The sequence below is a fragment of the Heptranchias perlo genome, chromosome 23 (assembly GCF_035084215.1).
Source record: "Heptranchias perlo isolate sHepPer1 chromosome 23, sHepPer1.hap1, whole genome shotgun sequence".
Taxonomy (NCBI): Eukaryota; Metazoa; Chordata; class Chondrichthyes; order Hexanchiformes; family Hexanchidae; genus Heptranchias; species Heptranchias perlo.
The window spans coordinates 42,874,751-42,898,093 of NC_090347.1; the positions used below are offsets into that span (position 1 = coordinate 42,874,751).

The window sequence follows — 23,343 nt, forward strand, 5'->3', positions numbered from 1 at the left end:
AGCTGAGGCAGGGACGAATCAAAATGAGGCAGCTGGCTACATGGGCTAATGTTACCGAGGCACTCTGCATGCCTGCTGAGTTCAGATCAATCCTTTCATCGTAGACCTACTGATGGTAACTCTGGAAGGTGGGAGAGGGGCTGCCGTGTGAAATATTCTTTTAATATTATTATTCATTCTTGGGATGTGGGCATCGCTGGCAAATCTGGCATTTATTGCCAGTCCCTAGTTGCCCTGAGACAGTGGTGGTGGGCCTGCTCCTTCAGTAGCAATTGATTTTTTATCACTAATGGGCTTCCTAAGCCATTTGGAGGATGCTGAGAGTTAACCACATACTGTGGGATTGAAGCCATGTGTAGGCCAGGCTCCCTCCCCTGGACAGGAGTGAACCAGTTAGGTTTTTACGACAATTGAGCAACTTTCATGATCATTTTCCTGGTGCCAGCCCACAAATTACCAGGTTTATTGGATTCTATTTCATAACTTGCAGTGGTGGGATTTGAACTCAGGACCTCTGGGTTGTTAGTCCAATACCCTAACCATTGGGCTACAATACCTAAATAGTCAGGGGGGACTGCCTGGGTTTCTGATATCAGGATGGTGCCATTACTCCTCCTTTTCCTTGTGATCCTCCTATGCCTCGTCGTCCTCCCGCTCCGCCTCCTCCTGCTCCGCAGTATCTCCCTCCTCCTACTCCTCTTGTCACAGTCTCACTGTTTCCCTCAATGCCTATTCCCGAGACAACGAGCAGTCGGTTTCTTTTTCAAAAGAGGCGGAATCGTGGCATAACGCGATGATGTCACTGTGTCGCCGATCGAGTCCTCGCTGCCCCTCATTGGCTGTTTTCTTTTGTTGTCTCTGTCATCACTTGGCATTGAGCCGCAGCAAAGACTCCACCTGCTCTCAATCCGTAATGAGATGGGTGCCACGCTCCAAACTGGACTTAAACAGGCTTGGGTCAACCAGGGAAGCCTGAATGGAGACAGGACCAGCGCAGGAGGGAAAGGCTTAAAAAGCAAGACTGAAAAATTGCAAATGGAACATTTCCTCCTCCTCCCGCTCAGTTACAGTCTCGGGTTCCATCGCTTAAATCTAACAGGCCGCTACACACTGATTGGCCTTTCTGTAGACAAAAAGCAGGACAAATCCAATCCGGCCAATTACCGCCCCATCAGTCTACTCTCAATCATCAGCAAAGTGATGGAAGGTGTCGTTGACAGTGCTATCAAGCGGCACTTACTCACCAATAACCTGCTCACCGATGCTCAGTTTGGGTTCCGCCAGGACCACTCGGCTCCAGACCTCATTACAGCCTTGGTCAAAACATGGACAAAAGAGCTGAATTCCAGAGGTGAGGTGAGAGTGACTGCCCTTGACATCAAGGCAGCATTTGACTGAGTGTGGCACCAAGGAGCCCTAGTAAAATTGAAGTCAATAGGAATCAGGGGGAAAACTCTCCAGTGCCTGGAGTCATACCTAGCACAAAGGAAGATCTTAGTGGTTGTTGGAGGCCAATCATCTCAGCCCCTGGGCATTGCTGCAAGAGTTCCTCAGGGCAGTGTCCTAGGCCCAACCATCTTCAGCTGCTTCATCAATGACCTTCCCTCCATCATAAGGTCAGAAATGGGGATGTTCGCTGATGATTGCACAGTGTTCAGTTCCATTCGCAACCCCTCAAATAATGAAGCAGTCCGAGCCCGCATGCAGCAAGACCTGGACAACATCCAGGCTTGGGCTGATAAGTGACAAGTAACATTCGCGCCAGATAAGTGCCAGGCAATGACCATCTCCAACAAGAGAGAGTCTAACCACCTCCCCTTGACATTCAACGGCATTACCATCGCCAAATCCCTTACCATCAACATCCTGTGGGTCACGATTGACCAGAAACTTAACTGGACCAGCCATATAAATACTGTAGCTACGATAGCAGGTCTGAGGCTGGGTATTCTGCGGCAAGTGACTCACCTCCTGACTCCCCAAAGCCTTTCCACCATCTACAAGGCACAAGTCAGGAGTGTGATGGAATACTCTCCACTTGCCTGGATGAGTGCAGCTCCAACAACACTCAAGAAGCTCGACACCATCCAGGACAAAGCAGCCCGCTTGATTGGCACCCCATCCACCACCCTAAACATTCACTCCCTTCACCACCGGCGCACAGTGGCTGCAGAGTGTACCATCTACAGGATGCACTGCAGCAACTCGCCAAGGCTTCTTCAACAGCACCTCCCAAACCCTCGACCTCTACCACCTAGAAGGACAAGGGCAGCAGGTACATGGGAACAACACCACCTGCATGTTCCCCTCCAAGTCACACACCATCCCGACTTGGAAATATATCGCCGTTCCTTCATCGTCGCTGGGTCAAAATCCTGGAACTCCCTTCCCAACAGCACTGTGGGAGAACCGTCACCACACGGACTGCAGCGGTTCAAGAAGGCGGCTCACCACCACCTTCTCAAGGGCAATTAGGGATGGGCAATAAATGCCGGCCTCACCAGCGACGCCCACATCCCATGAATGAATTTTAAAAAAGACAGGGGAGGGGCCGCAGCCCACTGCGGCCTCTTCCTGTTGGGGCTGAGCTGAAGGACATCCCATTCTCTCCTGATTGGCTGAAGCCAACTTCCTTTTGGAATCCTGACCTCAGTGTCGCCCAGACTCCGATTGTGGGTGAGATCCTCCTCCAGCATTGGTCCAAATCCTGGAGCGAGGTGGTGTTTGAGAGCTCGCTGACCAGGAGCTAAACGTGTGGGCCTCACGCTCTCGTCCCGCAGGCCAAAGAATGTTGCTGCCCTTGCCCATTCGTGCCTCTTCAGCACCAGCTCATGTGCCCACAACAACAACTTGCATTTATATAGCACCTCTAACGTCCCAAGGCATTTCACAGGAGCATTACCAAACAAAAATTGACACTGATCCACATAAACAGATATTGGGATGGGTGACCAAAAGCTTGGTCGAAGAGGTAGGTTTTAAAGACGAGAGAGAGGCGGAGAGGTTTGGGGAGGGAATTCCAGAGCTTAGGGCCTAGACAGCTGAAGGCACGTCCGCCAATGGTTAAATTGAGTTACATCAAAACTACAGTACAGAAACTGGCCATTTGGCCCAATTGGTCTATGTCAGCATTTATGCTCCACATGAGGCTCCTCCCTCCCTCCCTACTTCATCTAACCCTATCAGGATACCCTTCTATTCCTTTCTTCCTCATGTGCTTATCGAGCTTCCCCTTTAATGTATCAATGCTATTTGCCTCAACTACTCCTTGTGGTAGTGAGTTCCACATTCTTCCTTCTCTTTGGGTAAAGAAGTTTCTCCTGAATTCCCTATTGGATTTATTAATGATTATTTTATATTTATGACCTCTAGTTTTGGACACCCCACAAATGGAAACATTTTGTCTACATCCACCCTATCAAACCCTATCATTATATCTTAAATAAGGTCACCCCTCAGCCTTCTCTTTTCTGGAGAAAAGAGCCCCAGCCTGTTCAGCCTTTCCTGATAAGTATATCCTCTCAGTTCTGGTATCATCCTTGTGAATCTTTTTTGCACCCTCTCCAATGCCTCTATATCATTTCTGTAGTATGCAGACCAGAACTGTGCTTCAAGTGTGGTCTAACCAAGCTACAATACAAGTTTAACTTAACTTTTCTGCTTTTCAATTCTATCCCTCTAGAAATGAACCCTAGTGTATGATTTGCCTTTTTTATGGCCTTATTAAACTGCGTCATTACTTTTAGTGATTTGTGTATCTGTACCTCTAGATTCCTTTGCTCCTTTAGCCCGTTTAAACTCTTATTATCCAACCGGTATGAGGCCTCTTTATTCTTCCTACCAAAATGCACCACCTCACATTTATCTATATTGAAATTCATTTGTCATTTACACATCCATTCTGAAAGTTTATAAATGTCCTCTTGCATTTTGATGCATTCCTCCTTTATATTAACTACACCCCCCAATTTGGTGTCATCCACAAATTTTGAAATTGTACTTCTGATTCCCAAATCCAAATCATTAATGTAAATTGTGAACAACTGTGGTCCCAGCACCGATCCCTGATGGAACACCACTTCCCACCTTTTGCCAGTCTGAGTAGCTACCCTTAACCCCTACTCTCTGTTTTCTGTTTTATAGCCAGCTTGCTATTTATTCTGCTACATGTCCCCTGACTCCACATGATCTGACTTTAATCATGAGTTGACAATGAGGTACCTTATCAAAGGCCTTTTGAAAATCCAAATATATTACATCTACTACGTTACCCTTGTCTACTCTTTTTGTTACTTCTTCAAAGAATTTAATAGGTTGGACAGGCATGACTTTCCCTTCTGAAATCCATGCTGATTATTCTTTATTATACTTTTGTTTCCTAGATGTAACTCTATTACATCTTTGAGTAAAGATCCCATTATCTTTCCTACCACCGACATTAAGCTAATTGGTCTACAGTTCCCTGGACTTGTTCTATCTCCCTTTTTAAATATAGGAATAACATTAGCTGTCCACCAGTCCCTATGGCACAATTCCCTTTTCTAGTGAATCTTTATATATGTAACAGAGGCTCTGATATCTCCTCCCTAACTTTTAATATTCACGGATGCAATCCATCCGGACCAGGGGCTTTATTCTCTCTAAGTTTGCTTAGTTTATCAATTATCTCCCTCCTTTCTATCTTAAATGTTTTATTATCTTTTTCGATCTCTTCTTCTATTGTCATGCCCACTTTGTCAGACTCCTTGGTAAATACGAAGGCAAAGTAGTTATTCAATATTTCTGCCATTTCACTGTCATTACCTGTGAGTTTATCTTGTGCATCCCTTAATGGCCCTATCCCTATTCTGATTTTTGTTTTGTTATTTATGTACCTGTAGAATACTTTACTATTTCTTTTTATATTCCTTGATAATTTAATCTCGTAGTTCCTCTTTGCCACCCTAATTTTTGTTTATTTTTATCTTTCCTATCCTCTTCGTATTCCCTTTTGTCGTCCTCTCCTTTATTGTCTATGTACTTAGAATATGCCTTTTTCTTTAGTTTCAACTTTTCCCTTATCTCTTTATTCATCCATGGTGTTTCAAGTGGATCCCTTGAAGAGTATAGAGATTGCCGGAGTAGAGTTAAGAGAGAAATCAGGAGGGCAAAAAGGGGACATGAGATTGCTTTGGCAGATAAGGCAAAGGAGAATCCAAAGAGCTTCTACAAATACATAAAGGGCAAAAGAGTAACTAGGGAGAGAGTAGGGCCTCTTAAGGATCAACAAGGTCACCTACGTGCAGAACCACAAGAGATGGGTGAGATCCTAAATGAATATTTCACATCGGTATTTATGGTTGAGAAAGGCATGGATGTTAGGGGAATTGGGAAAATAAATAGTGATGTCTTGAGGAGTGTACATATTACAGAGAGGGAGGTGCTGGAAGTCTTAACGCGCATCAAGGTAGATAAATCTCCGGGACCTGATGAAATGTATCCCAGGACGTTATGGGAGGTTAGGGAGGAAATTGCGGGTCCCCTAGCAGAGATATTTGAATCATCGACAGCTACAGGTGAGGTGCCTGAAGATTGGAGGGTAGCAAATGTTGTGCCTTTGTTTAAGAAGGGCGGCAGGGAAAAGCCTGGGAACTACAGACCGGTGAGCCTGACATCTGTAGTGGGTAAGTTGTTAGAGGGTATTCTGAGAGACAGGATCTACAGGCATTTGGAGAGGCAGGGACTGATTAAGAACAGTCAGCGTGGTTTTGTGAGAGGAAAATCATGTCTCACGAATTTGATTGAGTTTTTTGAAGGGTTAACCAAGAAGATAGATGAGGGCTGTGCAGTAGACGTGGTCTACATGGACTTTAGCAAAGCCTTTGACAAGGTAACGCATGGTAGGTTGTTACATAAGGTTAAATCTCACGGGATCCAAGGTGAGGTAGCCAATTGGATACAAAATTGGCTTGACGACAGAAGACAGAGGGTGGTTGTAGAGGGTTGTTTTTTAAACTGGAGGCCTGTGACCAGCGGTGTGCCTCAGGGATTGGTGCTGGATCCGCTGTTATTTGTTATTTATATTAATGATTTGGATGAGAATTTAGGAGGCATGGTTAGTAAGTTTGCAGATGACACCAAGATTGGTGGCATTGTGGACAGTGAAGAAGGTTATCTAGGATTGCAACGGGATCTTGATAAATTGGGCCAGTGGGCCGATGAATGGCAGATGGAGTTTAATTTAGATAAATGTGAGGTGATGCATTTTGGTAGATCGAATCGGGCCAGGAACTACTCCGTTAATGGTAGGGCGTTGGGGAGAGTTATAGAACAAAGAGATCTAGGAGTACAGGTTCATAGCTCCTTGAAAGTGGAGTCACAGGTGGATAGGGTGGTGAAGAAGGCATTCAGCATGCTTGGTTTCATTGGTCAGAACATTGAATACAGTAGTTGGGATGTCTTGTTGAAGTTGTACAAGACATTAGTTAGGCCACACTTGGAATACTGTGTACAGTTCTGGTCACCCTATTATAGAAAGGATATTATTAAACTAGAAAGAGTGCAGAAAAGATTTACTAGGATGCTACCGGGACTTGATGGTTTGACTTATAGGGAGAGGGTGGATAGACTGAGACTTTTTTCCCTGGAGAGTAGGAGGTTAAGGGGTGATCTTATAGAAGTCTATAAAATAATGAGGGGCATAGATAAGGTAGATAGTCAAAATCTTTTCCCAAAGATAGAGGAGTCTATAACGAGGAGGCATAGATTTAAGGTGAGAGGGGAGAGATACAAAAGGGTCCAGAGGGGCAATTTTTTCACTCAAAGGGTGGTGAGTGTCTGGAACGAGCTGCCAGAGGCAGTAGTAGAGGCGGGTACAATTTTGTCTTTTAAAAAGCATTTGGACAGTTACATGGGTAAGATGGGTATAGAGGGATATGGGCCAAGTGCAGGCAATTGGGACTAGCTTAGTGGTATAAACTGGGCGACATGGACATGTTGGGCCGAAGGGCCTGTTTCCATGTTGTAAACTTCTATGATTCGATGATTCTATTATTGCCTAATTTGTTCTTGTTTTTTCAGAAGGGAAAGTCATGCCTGTCCAACCTTATTAAATTCTTTGAAGAAGTAACAAAAAGAGTAGACAAGGGTAACGTAGTAGATGTAATATATTTGGATTTTCAAAAGGCCTTTGATAAGGTACCTCATTGTCGACTCATGATTAAAGTCAGATCATGTGGAGTCAGGGGACATGTAGCAGAATAAATAGCAAGCTGGCTATAAAACAGAAAACAGAGAGTAGGGGTTAAGGGTAACTACTCAGACTGGCAAAAGGTGGGAAGTGGTGTTCCACAGGGATCGGTGCTGGGACCACTGTTGTTCACAATTTATATTAATGATTTGGATTTGGGAATCAGAAATACAATTTCAAAATTTGTGGATGACACCAAATTGGGGGGTGTAGTTAATATAAAGGAGGAATGCATCAAAATGCAAGAGGACATTTATAAACTTTCAGAATGGGCATGTAATTTCTTCACCATTTTAAATATTTCCCACTGCTGTTTAATCTCTTTGTCAATTTTCTTCCAGTTTACCTTCTCTAGTTCCATTCTCATCCCTTCAAAATTAGCTCTTTACCAATCTATTACTTTGGTCTTCGTCTTACTTTTGTCTTTCTCAATCATTATTTTAAACTTTTTTATGTTATGATCACTATTGCCTAGATGTTCCCCTCCTCTTATCTGCTCTGGTTCATTTCCCATTATTAGTTGCAGCAGTGATTCCTTCACTTATTGGGCTTCTCACATTGGTGGGGCAAAGGGAGTGGGGGATGCACAAATGGCCAGAGTAGGGAACGCAGAGCTCTCGGAGGCTTGTAGGCTGGAAGGGGTTACAGAGATGGAGGGGGGGTAAGGCCATAGAGGGATTTGAACTCAAGGATGAGAATTTTAAATTTTAGGCATTGCCGGACAGGGAGTCAATGTAGGTCAGGGAGCAGAATCGGTGAACGGGACTTGGTGACGCACTGTCCCCAAAGATACAATTGCCCCAAATGGACAGAACATCAGGGCAGACTGCGATACCATAGTGCGATGGATACCCATGTGGCAACCCTCCATGTGCCATCACCAGGTTATCTGATACACTCGACACACATCTGGATAGATTAGGGACCAAAAAGGAGATCTACTCATGGAGGCAGAGGGCATGGCCGAGGTATTAAATGAATACTTTGCATCTGTCTTTACCAAGGAAGAAGATGCTGCCAGAGTCTCAGTAAAGGAAGATATAGTTGAGGTACTTGATGGGCTAAAAATTGATAAAGAAGAGGTATTTGAAAGGCTAGCAGTACTTAAAGTAGATAAGTTACCCGGTCCGGATGGGATGCATCCTAGGTTGCTGAAGGAAGTAAGGGGGAAATTGCGGAGGTACTGGCCATAATCTTCCAAACATCCTTAGATACGGGGGTGTGGTGCCAGAGGACTGGAGAATTGCAAATGTTACACCCTTGTTCAAAAAAGGGTGTAAGGATCAACCCAGCAACTACAGGCCAGTCAGTTTAACCTCGGTGGTGGGAAACTTTTACAAACAATAAACCGGGACAACATTAGCAATCACTTGGACAAGTGTGGATTGATTAGGGAAAGCCAGCACAGATTTGTTAAAGGAAAAGCGTGTTTAACCAACTTGATAGTTTTTTGATGAGGTAACAGAGAGGGTCGATGAGGGCAATGTGGTTGATGTGGTGTATATGGATTTTCAAAAGGCGTTTGATAAAGTGCCGGATAATAGGCTTGTCATCAAGATTGAAGCTCATGGAATAAAGGGGACAGTAGCAGCATGGATACAGAAATTGGCTAAGTAACAGGAAACAGAGAGTACTGGTGAACGGTTGTTTTTCGGGTTAGAGGGAGATGTACAGTGGTGCTCCCCAGGGGTTGGTACTGGGACCACTGCTTTTCTTGATATATATTAATGACTTGGATCCTGGGCTTTATAAATTGAGGAATAGAGTTCAAAAGCAAGGAAGTCAGGGTGAACCTTTATAAAACACTGGTTCGGCCACAATTGTAGTATTGTGTCCAGTTCTGGGCACTGCACTTTAGGAAAGGTGTGAAGGCCTTAGAGAGGGTGCAGAAGAGATTTACTAGAATGATTCCAGGGATGAGGGACATTAGTTACATGGATAGACTGGAGAAGCTGGGGTTGTTCTCCTTGGGACAAAGAAGATTCAGAGGAGATTTGATAGAGGTATTCAAAATCATGAAGGGGTCTAGACAGAGTAGATAGAGAGAAACTGTTCCCCTTGACAGAAGGGTCAAGAAACAGAGGACATAGATTTAAAGTGATTGGCAAAAGAACCAAAGGTGACAGGAGGAAAAACTTTTTTACACAGCGAGTGGTTAGGATCTGGAATGCACTGCCCGAGGATAAAAAATTTGCAGGGCTACGGGGATAGGGCGGGGGTGTGGGACTAGCTGGATTGCTCTTGCTTAGAGCCGGCACGGACTCGATGGGCCGAATGGCCTCCTTCCGTGCTGTAACCTTTCTATGATTCTACTCAGGCGCTATAACAGTGCTATAATAATCCAGGACAAAATTAATTGGCTCTTGGAAAAGTATAGGTTAATAAATGAAAGCCATCACGGATTTATTAAAGGCAAATCATGTTTGTCTAACTTGATTGAGTTCTTTGATGAAGTAACGGAGAGGGTTAATGAGGGTAGTGCGGTTGATGTGTATATGGACTTTCAAAAGCATTTGATAAAGTGCTACATAATAGACTTGTTAGCAAAATTGAAGTCCATGGGATTAAAGGGACAGTGGCAGTGTGGATATTAAATTGGCTCAAGGGACAGAAAGCAGAGAGTGGTGGTGATCGGTTGTTTTTCAGTGGTGTTGCTCAGGGGTCAGTATTAGGACCACTGCGCTTCTTGATATATATTAATGACCTGGACTTGGGTATACAGGGTACAATTTCTAAGTTTGCAGATGACATGAAACTCGTAAAAGTAGTAAACAATGTGGAAGATAGTAACAGGCTTCAAGAGGACATAGACTGGTGGAATGGGCAGACACAAGGCAGATGAAATTTAACACAGAGAAGTGTGAAGTGATACATTTTGGTAGGAAGAATGTGGAGAGGCAATATAAACTAAATGGAACAATTTTAAAGGGAGTGCAGGAACAGTGACCTGGGGGTATATCTACACTAGGTGGCAGGACAAGTTGAGAAGCCTGTTAAAAATGCAGAAGAGATCCTTGGCTTTATAAACAGAGGTATAGAGTACAAAAGCAATGAAATTATGCTAAACCTTTATAAAAGATTGGTTAAGCCCCAGCTGGGGTAATGTGGCCAATTCTGAGCACCATATTTTAGGAAGGATGTCAAGGTCTTGGAGAGAGTTCAGAAGAGATTTACTAGAATGGTACCAGGGATGAGGGACTTCAGTTACATGGAGAGACTGGAGAAACTGGGATTGTTCTCCTTAGAGTATAGAAGGTTAAGAGGAGATTTGATAGAGGTGTTCAAAATTATGAAGGGCTTTGATAGAGTAAGTAAGGAGAAACTGTTTCCAGTGGCAGAAGGGTCAGTAACCAGAGGACACAGATTTAAGGTGATTGGCAAAAGAACCAGAGGTGACATGAGGACGTTTTTTTATGCAGCGAGTTGTTATGATCTGAAATGCACAGCACTGAAAGGGCGGTGGAAGAAGATTCAATAGAAACTTTCAAACTGGAATTGGGTGAATACTTGAAGGGGAAGTATTGTCAACCACAGCTTGCAATGAAAAGGTGAAGCAGCAGCTAAAATTAGCATCACTTCCGACCAGCCTGACTCACCATTGCGCTCCATTAAGAAACAAATAAAGAGAACCTAATACAATTTTCCGAGACATGACTACCTGAAGCAATATTCCAGCTCATTAAGTAATGAGTTGGGAGTACAGCGAGGGGGCTCTGTACCTCTCTGACCTGGACCTGCTGCTGTATCTTTATTGATTTTCCTCAGCCCATCCCCATTCAGCCAGCCTGTATCTGCCTATTTGACGTCACACTATGTCAACACACATCATTTTTTGTACTAAAGCACTCCAAATGAGCCTTGACATTTATTTACACTCTCGGTCTAAGCCTCCACAGGGTTACAGTTACACATATTGGCTGGCAGCTGTATTCTGGGCACCGCCTCTTAAAACAAACAAGCTCCTCTTGAGCTTCAAATTCTCCTTCCTACACACCTCTCCACCTTTCTTCCTCACGGTGTTAAAATCGAGACTCATCGCACCCTCTACTACTCAAACTCATCCTTTACCTTGGTCCCAAAGGGGTGCTCTACACAGCCACACTTCCAGAGAATTCTACCCGATGACAGCACCTCTCGGGAATTTGGGGGTGGGCCAACCCCTGGAAAATCAGGAGGAGCGCGCGTACCAATTCACGATACGTGCTCCCGATGGGCGCGACTCCGCACTGGGACCCTGATATTGCAAAACTACCTCTCATAACTGCTCACCTCCCTCTCAGGCCACCCTTCTGCCTACAGTCCGCAAAAGGTTAGAAAACCCAAGCTTGGTGTCACATGGCCGCTACGATTTACACCATCTGTTCCTACTCTCTTCAATCTTGGTGGTTCACTACACTGTGGGCCTATGCCGAAGATTCTTAAATCTGCCTCCTTGTATTCTGACAGCTGCCTCAATACTTCCACTCTGGTTGGTCAGCTCGGCCCAGGCTGAGGATCGAACCTGGGACCTCCCAGTTTTCCAGAAGCACTTCATTCCCTTTTAGTGCGGTTGAAATATAACCTTCGGCAAGTCTCCTTTTTCTTCCCCCTCAATTTTTCTCCCTCCCCTGAAGGCTCTGGCTTGTACTGAGTACGGCTCTGCTGGCATCTCGCCCAAGGGTCCGATCTTCATGTGTGAACCTGGACAGTAAGTGTTGGCGGGCTATTTGACAGTGGAGGCCATCACACCCTAGCCAGTTCTCAGAAGTGGGGGTAAATTCAGAACGAATCTGTGGAAACAATATTTCAGTGAGCAAGTGGTCAATCTATGGAACAGGCTCCCGAGGGAGACAGTGGGAGCAGATAGTGATGATTCATTCAAATGCAAATTAGATAGATTTCATTCAGAAAATAACATTTTGGGATCCAGTATATCAGTAATTTGAGACATGGCATGTGGTAAGTGTAACGTGCTTGGGAGGGACAGGTGACTTTGAACCTCCGGTTCTCAAAGCTCTCCACCACTGGGGGATTTCCTCAACTCATGTCTGGGTCTGTTGTAGACTAATTGATAGAGATTGATTGCTATAATTAGTCACCAACTCCACTATCATTGTATCATGCGACCACCAGGATGGTAGAAAGTGAACTCGATGGCCCCTGGTCTTTTGCGTCTATCAATTCCTATGTTCCTATGATCTCACCTGAAGTAAGTGAAGGTCAGTGGATAGTGATCAGCAGAGTCAACCCTGACCATTTGGCCCTCCTCCCTGAGGATTAGTTGTCTCACCGCCCTCCACTCCCCCAGCACTGTTCCCCTCCCCCGCCCCCAATCGCATAAGAACATAAGAAATAGGAGCAGGAGCAGGCCATCCGGCCCCTCAAGCCTGCTCTGCTATTCAATAAGATCATTGTAAACAATTTTACAACACCAAGTTATAGTCCAGCAATTTTATTTTAAATTCACAAGCTTTCGGAGATTTTCTCCTTCCTCAGGCAAATGTTTCAAGAGCTCCTTGAAGCCTACGCATTTATACATATTGAACAATACATGGTGTTTACAGACTGCCCCTGCAACTGCCCGTTGCCAAGGCAATCACCGTGTTCAGACAGAGAGGTGTCACCTGCAGAACCCCCGAATACACATTCAACAAAAAAACAAACAGGGAAAAAAAAGAGAAAAAAAACACAGAGAGAGGCAGAAACATCCGGAAGGCAGAGAGAGCCAGCAAATGACCCATTATATTAAAAACAGATAACATTTGTTCGCTGGTGGGGTAACGTGTAGCGTGACATGAACCCAAGATCCCGGTTGAGGCCGTCCTCATGGGTGCGGAACTTGGCTATCAATTTCTGCTCGACGATTTTGCGTTGTCGTGTGTCTCGAAGGCCGCCTTGGAGTACGCTTACCCGAAGGTCGGTGGATGAATGTCCATGACTGCTGAAGTGTTCCCCGACTGGGAGGGAACCCTCCTGTTTGGCGATTGTTGCGCGGTGTCCGTTCATCCGTTGTCGCAGCGTCTGCATGGTCTCGCCAATGTACCATGCTCTGGGGCATCCTTTCCTGCAACGTATGAGGTAGACAACGTTGGCCGAGTCACAGGAGTATGAACCATGCACCTGGTGGGTGGTGTCATCTCGTGTGATGGTGGTATCTGTGTCGATGATCTGGCATGTCATGGTACATTGGCGAGACCATGCAGACGCTGCGACAACGGATGAACGGACACCGCGCAACAATCGCCAAACAGGAGGGTTCCCTCCCAGTCGGGGAACACTTCAGCAGTCATGGACATTCATCCACCGACCTTCGGGTAAGCGTACTCCAAGGCGGCCTTCGAGACACACGACAACGCAAAATCGTCGAGCAGAAATTGATAGCCAAGTTCCGCACCCATGAGGACGGCCTCAACCGGGATCTTGGGTTCATGTCACGCTACACGTTACCCCACCAGCGAACAAATGTTATCTGTTTTTAATATAATGGGTCATTTGCTGGCTCTCTCTGCCTTCCGGATGTTTCTGCCTCTCTCTGTGTTTTTTTTCTCTTTTTTTTCCCTGTTTGTTTTTTTGTTGAATGTGTATTCGGGGGTTCTGCAGGTGACACCTCTCTGTCTGAACACGGTGATTGCCTTGGCAACGGGCAGTTGCAGGGGCAGTCTGTAAACACCATGTATTGTTCAATATGTATAAATGCGTAGGCTTCAAGGAGCTCTTGAAACATTTGCCTGAGGAAGGAGAAAATCTCCGAAAGCTTGTGAATTTAAAATAAAATTGCTGGACTATAACTTGGTGTTGTAAAATTGTTTACAATTGTCAACCCCAGTCCATCACCGGCATCTCCACAATAAGATCATGGCTGATGTTCGACCTCAACTGAACATATCAACACAAAGGACAGAGTTCCAACAGTTTACAAGACAACAGAAACAGCCAGGAGCACATACAACTCCACTTTCCTGCCCGATCCCCATATCCCTCGATTCCCCTAGAGTCCAAATATCTCTCTATCTCAACCTTGAATATATTCAACGACGCAGCATCCACAACCCTCTGGGGTAGAGAATTCCAAAGATTCACAACCCTCTGAGTGAAGAAATTCCTCCTCATCTCAGTCTTAAATGGCTGACCCCTTATCCTGAGACTATCCCCCCTAGTTCTAGACTCTCCAGCCATGGGAAACAAACTCTCAGCATCTACCCTGTCAAGCTCCCTCAGAATCGTATATGTTTCAATGAGATCACCTCTCATTCTTCAAAACTCCAGAGAGTATAGGCCCATTCTACTCAATCTCTCCTCATAGGACAACTCTCTCATCCCAGGAATTAATCTAGTGAACCTTCTAAGGCAAGTATATCCTCCCTTAGATAAGGAGACCAAAACTGTACACAGTACTCCAGGTGAGGTCTCACCTAAGCCCTGTACAATTGTAGTAAGACTTCCTTACTCTTGTACTCCAACCCCCTTTGCAATAAAGGCCAATATTCAATTTGCTTTCCTAATTGTTTGCTGTACCTGCATTCCATCTTTTTGTGTTTCTTGTACAAGGACACCCAAGTCTCTCTGAACACCAACATTTAATAGTTTCTCACCATTTAAAAAATATTCTGTTTTTCTATTCTTCCGACCAAAATGAATAACCTCACATTTCCCCACATTATACTCCATCTGTCACCTTCTTGCCCACTCACTTAACCTGTCTATATCCTTTCGTAGACTCTTTGGGGGTGATTTTAAACCCCAAGAACAGGTGGGTTGGGGGTGGGTGGGAGTTGAAAATAGTTGTTTTTTTAGGTGGCGACCGCAAAATTTCAGACTTTGCGTTCCCAGTGGGAAGCCTGTACATTTCTGCGCCAACGTTAAACCCGGAGATAAAGCCGGGTTGCGGTCGCAACCCAAAAAAACAACTATTTTCAACTCCCACCTGCCCCCAACCCACCCATTCTTGGGGTTTAAAATCACCCCCTTTGTGTCCTCACTGCTCACTTTCCCACCTTGCTTTGTATCGTCAGCAAACTTGGATACATTACACTCGGTCCCTTCATCTAAGTCATTCATATAGATTGTAAATAGCTGAGGCCCAAGCACCGATCCTTGTGGCACCCCACTAGTTACAGCCTGCCAACCTGCTGACCCGTTTATCCCTACACTCTGTTTTCTGTCCATTAACCAATCCTCTATCCATGATAATATATTGCCCCCAACCCCATGAGCCCTTATCTTGTGTAACAACCTTTTATGTGTCACCTTATCGAATGCCTTTTGAAAATCCAAATATACTACATCCACTGGTTCTCCTTTACCTACCCTGCTAGTTACATCCTCAAAAACTCTAATATGTTTGTCAAACACGATTTCTGTTTCACAAAACCATGTTGACTCTGCCTAATCATATTGTGATTTTCTAAGTGCTCTGTTACCACATCCTTAATAACGGATTCCAGCATTTTCCTGACGACTGATCTCAGGCTAACTGGCCTGTAGTTCCCTGTTTTCTCTCTCCCTCCTTTCTTGAATAGCGGGGTTACATTTGCTACCATCCAATCCACGGGGACCGCAGTGATCAGCTAACTCGGCCCGCTTGTGAGGATCGAATCTAACCTGTGGCACAGAGCAGTGCGCTGGTCAACTGAGAGATGACTTAAAAGAGAGAAGGAAGTGAAGGATTGGAGGAAACGGAAAGAATGCTCCTATATCACTCTCCGGCTTCAAGGGGCTGCTTTTCATCAGAGTCTCTGAAGAAAAAAAGACTTGCATTTCTACAGCGCCTCTCACAACCTCACCACAACACAAAGCTCTTTACAGCCAATGAAGTATTTTTGAAGTGTAGTCTCTGTTTTAATGTAGGAAATGTGGCAGCCAAATTGCACACAGCAAGATCCCACAAACTGCAATGTGATAATGAGCAGATAATCTGTTTTATTGATGTTGGTTGAGGGATAAATATTGGCCAGGACACCAGGGAGAACTCCCCTGTTCTTCATCAAATAGTGCCCTGGGATCTTTAATGTCCACGGAAAGGGCAGATAGGGCCTCGTCTCATGCGAAAGACGGCACCTCTGACAGTCCCCCAGACTGTTCAATGAATGTGGCTGTGTAGTCTTATTCTCTGGTATAAAATGGAATTTTTCTACTCATATTTCAAGCCTTCTCCCTGTCTCCTTTCTGCCTTCCCTTCAAGCTGTCCCACCTTCTCACTGTCGTCCCTCACCCAGGAGGGTGGGTCTGCGTGAGTCACTGAATTCTCCACGGCTGCTCTCAGTGACCCCAGCGTAGGGCAGTAGTTTCCCAAGCCCTGTCTCTCACTCTGCCGTTGCCAGGCACTCTGTTTGGGGACCGAAACACTCACCCTTAGGGAAGAACATAGGAACAAGGGTAGGCTATTCAGCCCCTCGAGCCGGCACCGACATTCAGGCACACGCCCGGGATGCCTACTGAGCAATCGGATTCAATATGGCATGGCATGGTATGAGCGCGAGCACATCACCCGCCATATTAGACACTTAGGTGCCCGTTTTATGCTTGTAAAACGGGCGTGGTGGAATTGGATCTCTAGGCCTCTATCTCGACACTAATTAAAGAATGATATAGCACAGAAGGAGGCCATTCGGCCCATCGTGCCCATGCACGAAAGAGCTATCCAATTAGTCCCATTCCCCTGCCCTTTCCCCATAGCCTTGCAAATTTTTCCCCTTCAAGTATTTATCCAATCCCCTTTTGAAAGTTGTTATTAAATCTGCTCCCACCACCCTTTCAGGCAGTGCATTCCAGATCATAACAACTCGCTGAGTAAATATTTTTTCCTCATGTTTCCTCTGTACCTGCCCAGGGAGTGTTTGATGGGACAGTGTAGAGGGAGCTTTACTCTGTATCTAATCCGTGCTGTACCTGCCCTGGGAGTGTTTGATGGGACAGTGTAGAGGGAGCTTTACTCTGTATCTAATCCGTGCTGTACCTGCCCTGGGAGTGTTTGATGGGACAGTGCAGAGGGAACTTTACTCTGTATCCAACCCCTGAACTTACTGACCTGTTTGTCACTGGCAGTCCTCCAGTTGGGAGTTACTAAGCTGATTGTAACTGGTGGATGGGAGATTGGAGTGTCAGATGACCCTTCTATATGAGCCTCAACAGAAAGGACTTCTTAAATAAAGATGTTTTCAACATGTGATGTGTTACATTCTCTTTCAGGCCTGGTTAACAGAGGTACATGAATATGCACAACAGGATGTAGTCATCATGTTGCTAGGTAACAAGGTGGGTACCATTTCCTGCTTTCCTATTATGTTGTATAACAGAATTTTAACAGAATGTCACATCGCCAGAATTTGAACTTTGTTTTATTATTTCCAAAAGAAAAATACACAAAGGTTTAATTAAATGCAAAGCTGAAATGTTTGGGCAAAGTTACAGCAGTGACTCCTCTGTGATCCATAGGTCAGAGGTCAATGGCATGAAAGTGGAGAGCAGTCAATGAAACAGCATTGCAGGAGACCCCTTCGGGGAAAGGGGAGGAGCTAATCTCAGTCAGCCAATGAGCTACATTTGGCCTCAGTGCCGTTTGGCTGGGAGGGGGAATCAATGAGGGTTCCTGTTTGCCATCTAGAGACTCCTGCTGGAAAAGTTGGATGAGGAGAAGACAAGAGACAGCTGTGATACCCTCCGTGGTCAAATAGCCTGAGACACTCATTGTCGAGACCGACACAGAATGGTGATGTGGATGAAAGTACTGGAGGGAGGCAAGCACATATGGAACCGTGCCCCAGAATCTTCAACAGGGGAGGGGGACATTAATGAGTGCAGAGTGAGAGAGGATCAACCTGGATTGTAAATCTACATTTCAAATAACTGGTTAACCTCCACAGGAGAATGAAGAGAAATGTCATCCAGGGTAATGTCAGAAAGGGAGTTTAACAGGAAGATTGTCCCTTCATTGTTGGTGTAATCATACACTGCCTTAATAAAGCAGGAGGGAATGTTGTCTGGTGTTTGACACCCATAGCTGAGGACTATTCTGTGATGTCTTCATCACACAGTCACTGTATTCTATCAATGTTTTACAATTCAATGTATGCTCGCAACCTCCTACCCTTCAGTGTGACCGTCCCCCCATCTCCAATCCCTCGATTTGTGTCTGTCCCTTCATCTATCATTCAGTGTGTCTGTCCCTCCATCTATCATTCAGTGTGTCTGTCCCTCCATCTATCATTCAGTGTGTCTGTCCCTCCTTCTATCATTCAGTGTGTCTGTCCCTCAATCTATCATTCAGTGTGCCTGTCCCTCCATCTATCATTCAGTGTGCCTGTCCCTCCATCTATCATTCAGTGTGTCTGTCCCTCCTTCTATCATTCAGTGTGCCTGTCCCTCCTTCTATCATTCAGTGTGCCTGTCCCTCCTTCTATCATTCAGTGTGTCTGTCCCTCCTTCTACCATTCAGTGTGTCTGTCCCTCCTTCTACCATTCAGTGTGTCTGTTCCTCCTTCTATCATTCAGTGTGTCTGTCCCTCCATCTATCATTCAGTGTGTCTGTTCCTCCATCTACCATTCAGTGTGTCTGTCCCTCCTTCTATCATTCAGTGTGTCTGTCCCTCCATCTATCATTCAGTGTGTCTGTTCCTCCATCTACCATTCAGTGTGTCTGTCCCTCCTTCTATCATTCAGTGTGTCTGTCCCTCCATCTATCATTCAGTGTGTCTGTCCCTCCTTCTATCATTCAGTGTGTCTGTCCCTCCATCTATCATTCAGTGTGTCTGTCCCTCCTTCTATCATTCAGTGTGTCTGTCCCTCCATCTATCATTCAGTGCGTCTGTCCCTCCTTCTATCATTCAGTGTGTCTGTCCCTCCATCTACCATTCAGTGTGTCTGTCCCTCCTTCTATCATTCAGTGCGTCTGTCCTTCCTTCTATCATTCAGTGTGTCTGTCCCTCCATCTACCATTCAGTGTGTCTGTCCCTCCTTCTATCATTCAGTGTGTCTGTCCCTCCATCTATCATTCAGTGCGTCTGTCCCTCCTTCTATCATTCAGTGTGTCTGTCCTTCCTGCTATCATTCAGTGTGTCTGTCCCTCCTTCTATCATTCAGTGTGTCTGTCCCTCCATCTATCATTCAGTGCGTCTGTCCCTCCTTCTATCATTCAGTGTGTCTGTCCCTCCTTCTATCATTCAGTGTGTCTGTCCCTCCATCTATCATTCAGTGTGTCTGTCCCTCCTTCTATCATTCAGTGTGTCTGTCCCTCCATCTATCATTCAGTGTGTCTGTCCCTCCTTCTATCATTCAGTGTGTCTGTCCCTCCTTCTATCATTCAGTGTGTCTGTCCCTCCATCTATCATTCAGTGCGTCTGTCCCTCCTTCTATCATTCAGTGTGTCTGTCCCTCCATCTACCATTCAGTGTGTCTGTCCCTCCTTCTATCATTCAGTGTGTCTGTCCTTCCTTCTATCATTCAGTGTGTCTGTCCCTCCATCTACCATTCAGTGTGTCTGTCCCTCCTTCTATCATTCAGTGTGTCTGTCCCTCCATCTACCATTCAGTGTGTCTGTCCCTCCATCTATCATTCAGTGTGTCTGTCCCTCCATCTACCATTCAGTGTGTCTGTCCCTCCATCTATCATTCAGTGTGTCTGTCCCTCCATCTATCATTCAGTGTGTCTGTCCCTCCATCTATCATTCAGTGTGTCTGTCCCTCCATCTATCATTCAGTGTGTCTGTCCCTCCATCTATCATTCAGTGTGTCTGTCCCTCCATCTACCATTCAGTGTGTCTGTCCCTCCTTCTATCATTCAGTGTGTCTGTCCCTCCTTCTATCATTCAGTGTGTCTGTCCCTCCATCTACCATTCAGTGTGTCTGTCCCTCCTTCTATCATTCAGTGTGTCTCTCCCTCCATCTATCATTCAGTGTGTCTGTCCCTCCATCTACCATTCAGTGTGTCTGTCCCTCCTTCTATCATTCAGTGTGTCTCTCCCTCCATCTATCATTCAGTGTGTCTGTCCCTCCATCTACCATTCAGTGTGTCTGTCCCTCCTTCTATCATTCAGTGTGTCTCTCCCTCCATCTATCATTCAGTGTGTCTGTCCCTCCTTCTATCATTCAGTGTGTCTCTCCCTCCTTCTATCATTCAGTGTGTCTGTCCCTCCATCTATCATTCAGTGTGTCTGTCCCTCCTTCTATCATTCAGTGTGTCTGTACCACATTCTATCATTCAGTGTGTCTCTCCCTCCTTCTATCATTCAGTGTGTCTGTCCCTCCTTCTATCATTCAGTGTGTCTGTCCCTCCTTCTATCATTCAGTGTGTCTGTCCCTCCTTCTATCATTCAGTGTGCCTGTCCCTCCATCTACCATTCAGTGTGTCTGTCCCTCCATCTATCATTCAGTGTGTCTGTCCCTCCTTCTATCATTCAGTGTGTCTGTCCCTCCATCTATCATTCAGTGTGTCTGTCCCTCCATCTATCATTCAGTGTGCCTGTCCCTCCTTCTATCATTCAGTGTGTCTGTCCCTCCATCTATCATTCAGTGTGTCTGTCCCTCCTTCTATCATTCAGTGTGTCTGTCCCTCCATCTATCATTCAGTGTGTCTGTCCCTCCATCTATCATTCAGTGTGTCTGTCCCTCCATCTACCATTCAGTGTGTCTGTCCCTCCATCTATCATTCAGTGTGTCTGTCCCTCCTTCTATCATTCAGTGTGTCTGTACCTCATTCTATCATTCAGTGTGTCTGTCCCTCCTTCTATCATTCAGCGTGTCTCTCCCTCCATCTATCATTCAGTGTGTATGTCCCTCCATCTATCATTCAGTGTGTCTGTCCCTCCATCTACCATTCAGTGTGTCTGTCCCTCCATCTATCATTCAGTGTGTCTGTCCCTCCATCTACCATTCAGTGTGTCTGTCCCTCCTTCTATCATTCAGTGTGTCTGTACCTCCTTCTACCATTCAGTGTGTCTGTCCCTCCTTCTATCATTCAGTGTGTCTGTCCCTCCATCTATCATTCAGTGTGTCTGTCCCTCCATCTATCATTCAGTGTGTCTGTCCCTCCATCTACCATTCAGTGTGTCTGTCCCTCCATCTATCATTCAGTGTGTCTGTCCCTCCATCTACCATTCAGTGTGTCTGTCCCTCCTTCTATCATTCAGTGTGTCTGTACCTCCTTCTACCATTCAGTGTGTCTGTCCCTCCTTCTATCATTCAGTGTGTCTGTCCCTCCATCTATCATTCAGTGTGTCTGTCCCTCCATCCATCATTCAGTGTGTCTGTCCCTCCTTCTATCATTCAGTGTGTCTGTCCCTCCATCTACCATTCAGTGTGTCTGTCCCTCCTTCTATCATTCAGTGTGTCTGTCCCTCCATCTATCATTCAGTGTGTCTGTCCCTCCATCTATCATTCAGTGTGTCTGTCCCTCCATCTATCATTCAGTGTGTCTGTCCCTCCTTCTATCATTCAGTGTGTCTGTCCCTCCATCTATCATTCAGTGTGTCTGTCCCTCCATCTATCATTCAGTGTGCCTGTCCCTCCTTCTATCATTCAGTGTGTCTGTCCCTCCATCTATCATTCAGTGTGTCTGTCCCTCCTTCTATCATTCAGTGTGTCTGTCCCTCCATCTATCATTCAGTGTGTCTGTCCCTCCATCTATCATTCAGTGTGTCTGTCCCTCCATCTACCATTCAGTGTGTCTGTCCCTCCATCTATCATTCAGTGTGTCTGTCCCTCCTTCTATCATTCAGTGTGTCTGTACCTCCTTCTATCATTCAGTGTGTCTCTCCCTCCATCTATCATTCAGTGTGTCTGTCCCTCCATCTATCATTCAGTGTGTCTGTCCCTCCATCTACCATTCAGTGTGTCTGTCCCTCCATCTATCATTCAGTGTGTCTGTCCCTCCATCTATCATTCAGTGTGTCTGTACCTCATTCTATCATTCAGTGTGTCTGTCCCTCCTTCTATCATTCAGTGTGTCTGTCCCTCCATCTATCATTCAGTGTGTCTGTCCCTCCTTCTATCATTCAGTGTGTCTGTCCCTCCATCTACCATTCAGTGTGTCTGTCCCTCCTTCTATCATTCAGTGTGTCTGTCCCTCCTTCTATCATTCAGTGTGTCTGTCCCTCCATCTATCATTCAGTGTGTCTGTACCTCATTCTATCATTCAGTGTGTCTGTCCCTCCTTCTATCATTCAGTGTGTCTGTCCCTCCTTCTATCATTCAGTGTGTCTGTCCCTCCATCTATCATTCAGTGTGTCTGTCCCTCCATCTATCATTCAGTGTGTCTCTCCCTCCATCTATCATTCAGTGTGTCTGTACCTCCTTCTATCATTCAGTGTGTCTGTCCCTCCATCTATCATTCAGTGTGTCTGTCCCTCCATCTATCATTCAGTGTGTCTGTCCCTCCATCTATCATTCAGTGTGTCTGTCCCTCCTTCTATCATTCAGTGTGTCTGTCCCTCCATCTATCATTCAGTGTGTCTGTCCCTCCATCTACCATTCAGTGTGTCTGTCCCTCCTTCTATCATTCAGTGTGTCTGTCCCTCCATCTATCATTCAGTGTGTCTGTCCCTCCATCTACCATTCAGTGTGTCTGTCCCTCCATCTATCATTCAGTGTGTCTGTCCCTCCATCTATCATTCAGTGTGTCTGTCCCTCCTTCTATCATTCAGTGTGTCTGTCCCTCCATCTATCATTCAGTGTGTCTGTCCCTCCATCTATCATTCAGTGTGTCTGTCCCTCCATCTATCATTCAGTGTGTCTGTCCCTCCATCTATCATTCAGTGTGTCTGTCCCTCCATCTATCATTCAGTGTGTCTGTCCCTCCATCTATCATTCAGTGTGTCTGTCCCTCCATCTACCATTCAGTGTGTCTGTCCCTCCATCTATCATTCAGTGTGTCTGTCCCTCCATCTATCATTCAGTGTGTCTGTCCCTCCATCTATCATTCAGTGTGTCTGTCCCTCCTTCTATCATTCAGTGTGCCTGTCCCTCCATCTATCATTCAGTGTGTCTGTCCCTCCATCTATCATTCAGTGTGTCTGTTCCTCCATCTATCATTCAGTGTGTCTGTCCCTCCTTCTATCATTCAGTGTGTCTGTCCCTCCATCTATCATTCAGTGTGTCTGTCCCTCCATCTATCATTCAGTGTGTCTGTCCCTCCTTCTATCATTC

At 45.5% G+C, this 23,343-nt stretch overlaps 1 protein-coding gene across 1 annotated transcript in view; it reads left to right on the forward strand.

Annotated features, from left to right (window-relative positions):
• The window catches only part of LOC137341277 (ras-related protein Rab-37-like), a 229,476-nt gene that overhangs the window by 190,807 nt on the left and 15,326 nt on the right, over window positions 1–23,343 (forward strand). Inside the window, exon 6 of the mRNA XM_068004383.1 lies at window positions 17,396–17,461. Within this exon, the coding sequence (XP_067860484.1) occupies window positions 17,396–17,461 (66 nt within the window). The remainder of the gene's footprint in view (window positions 1–17,395; window positions 17,462–23,343) is intronic.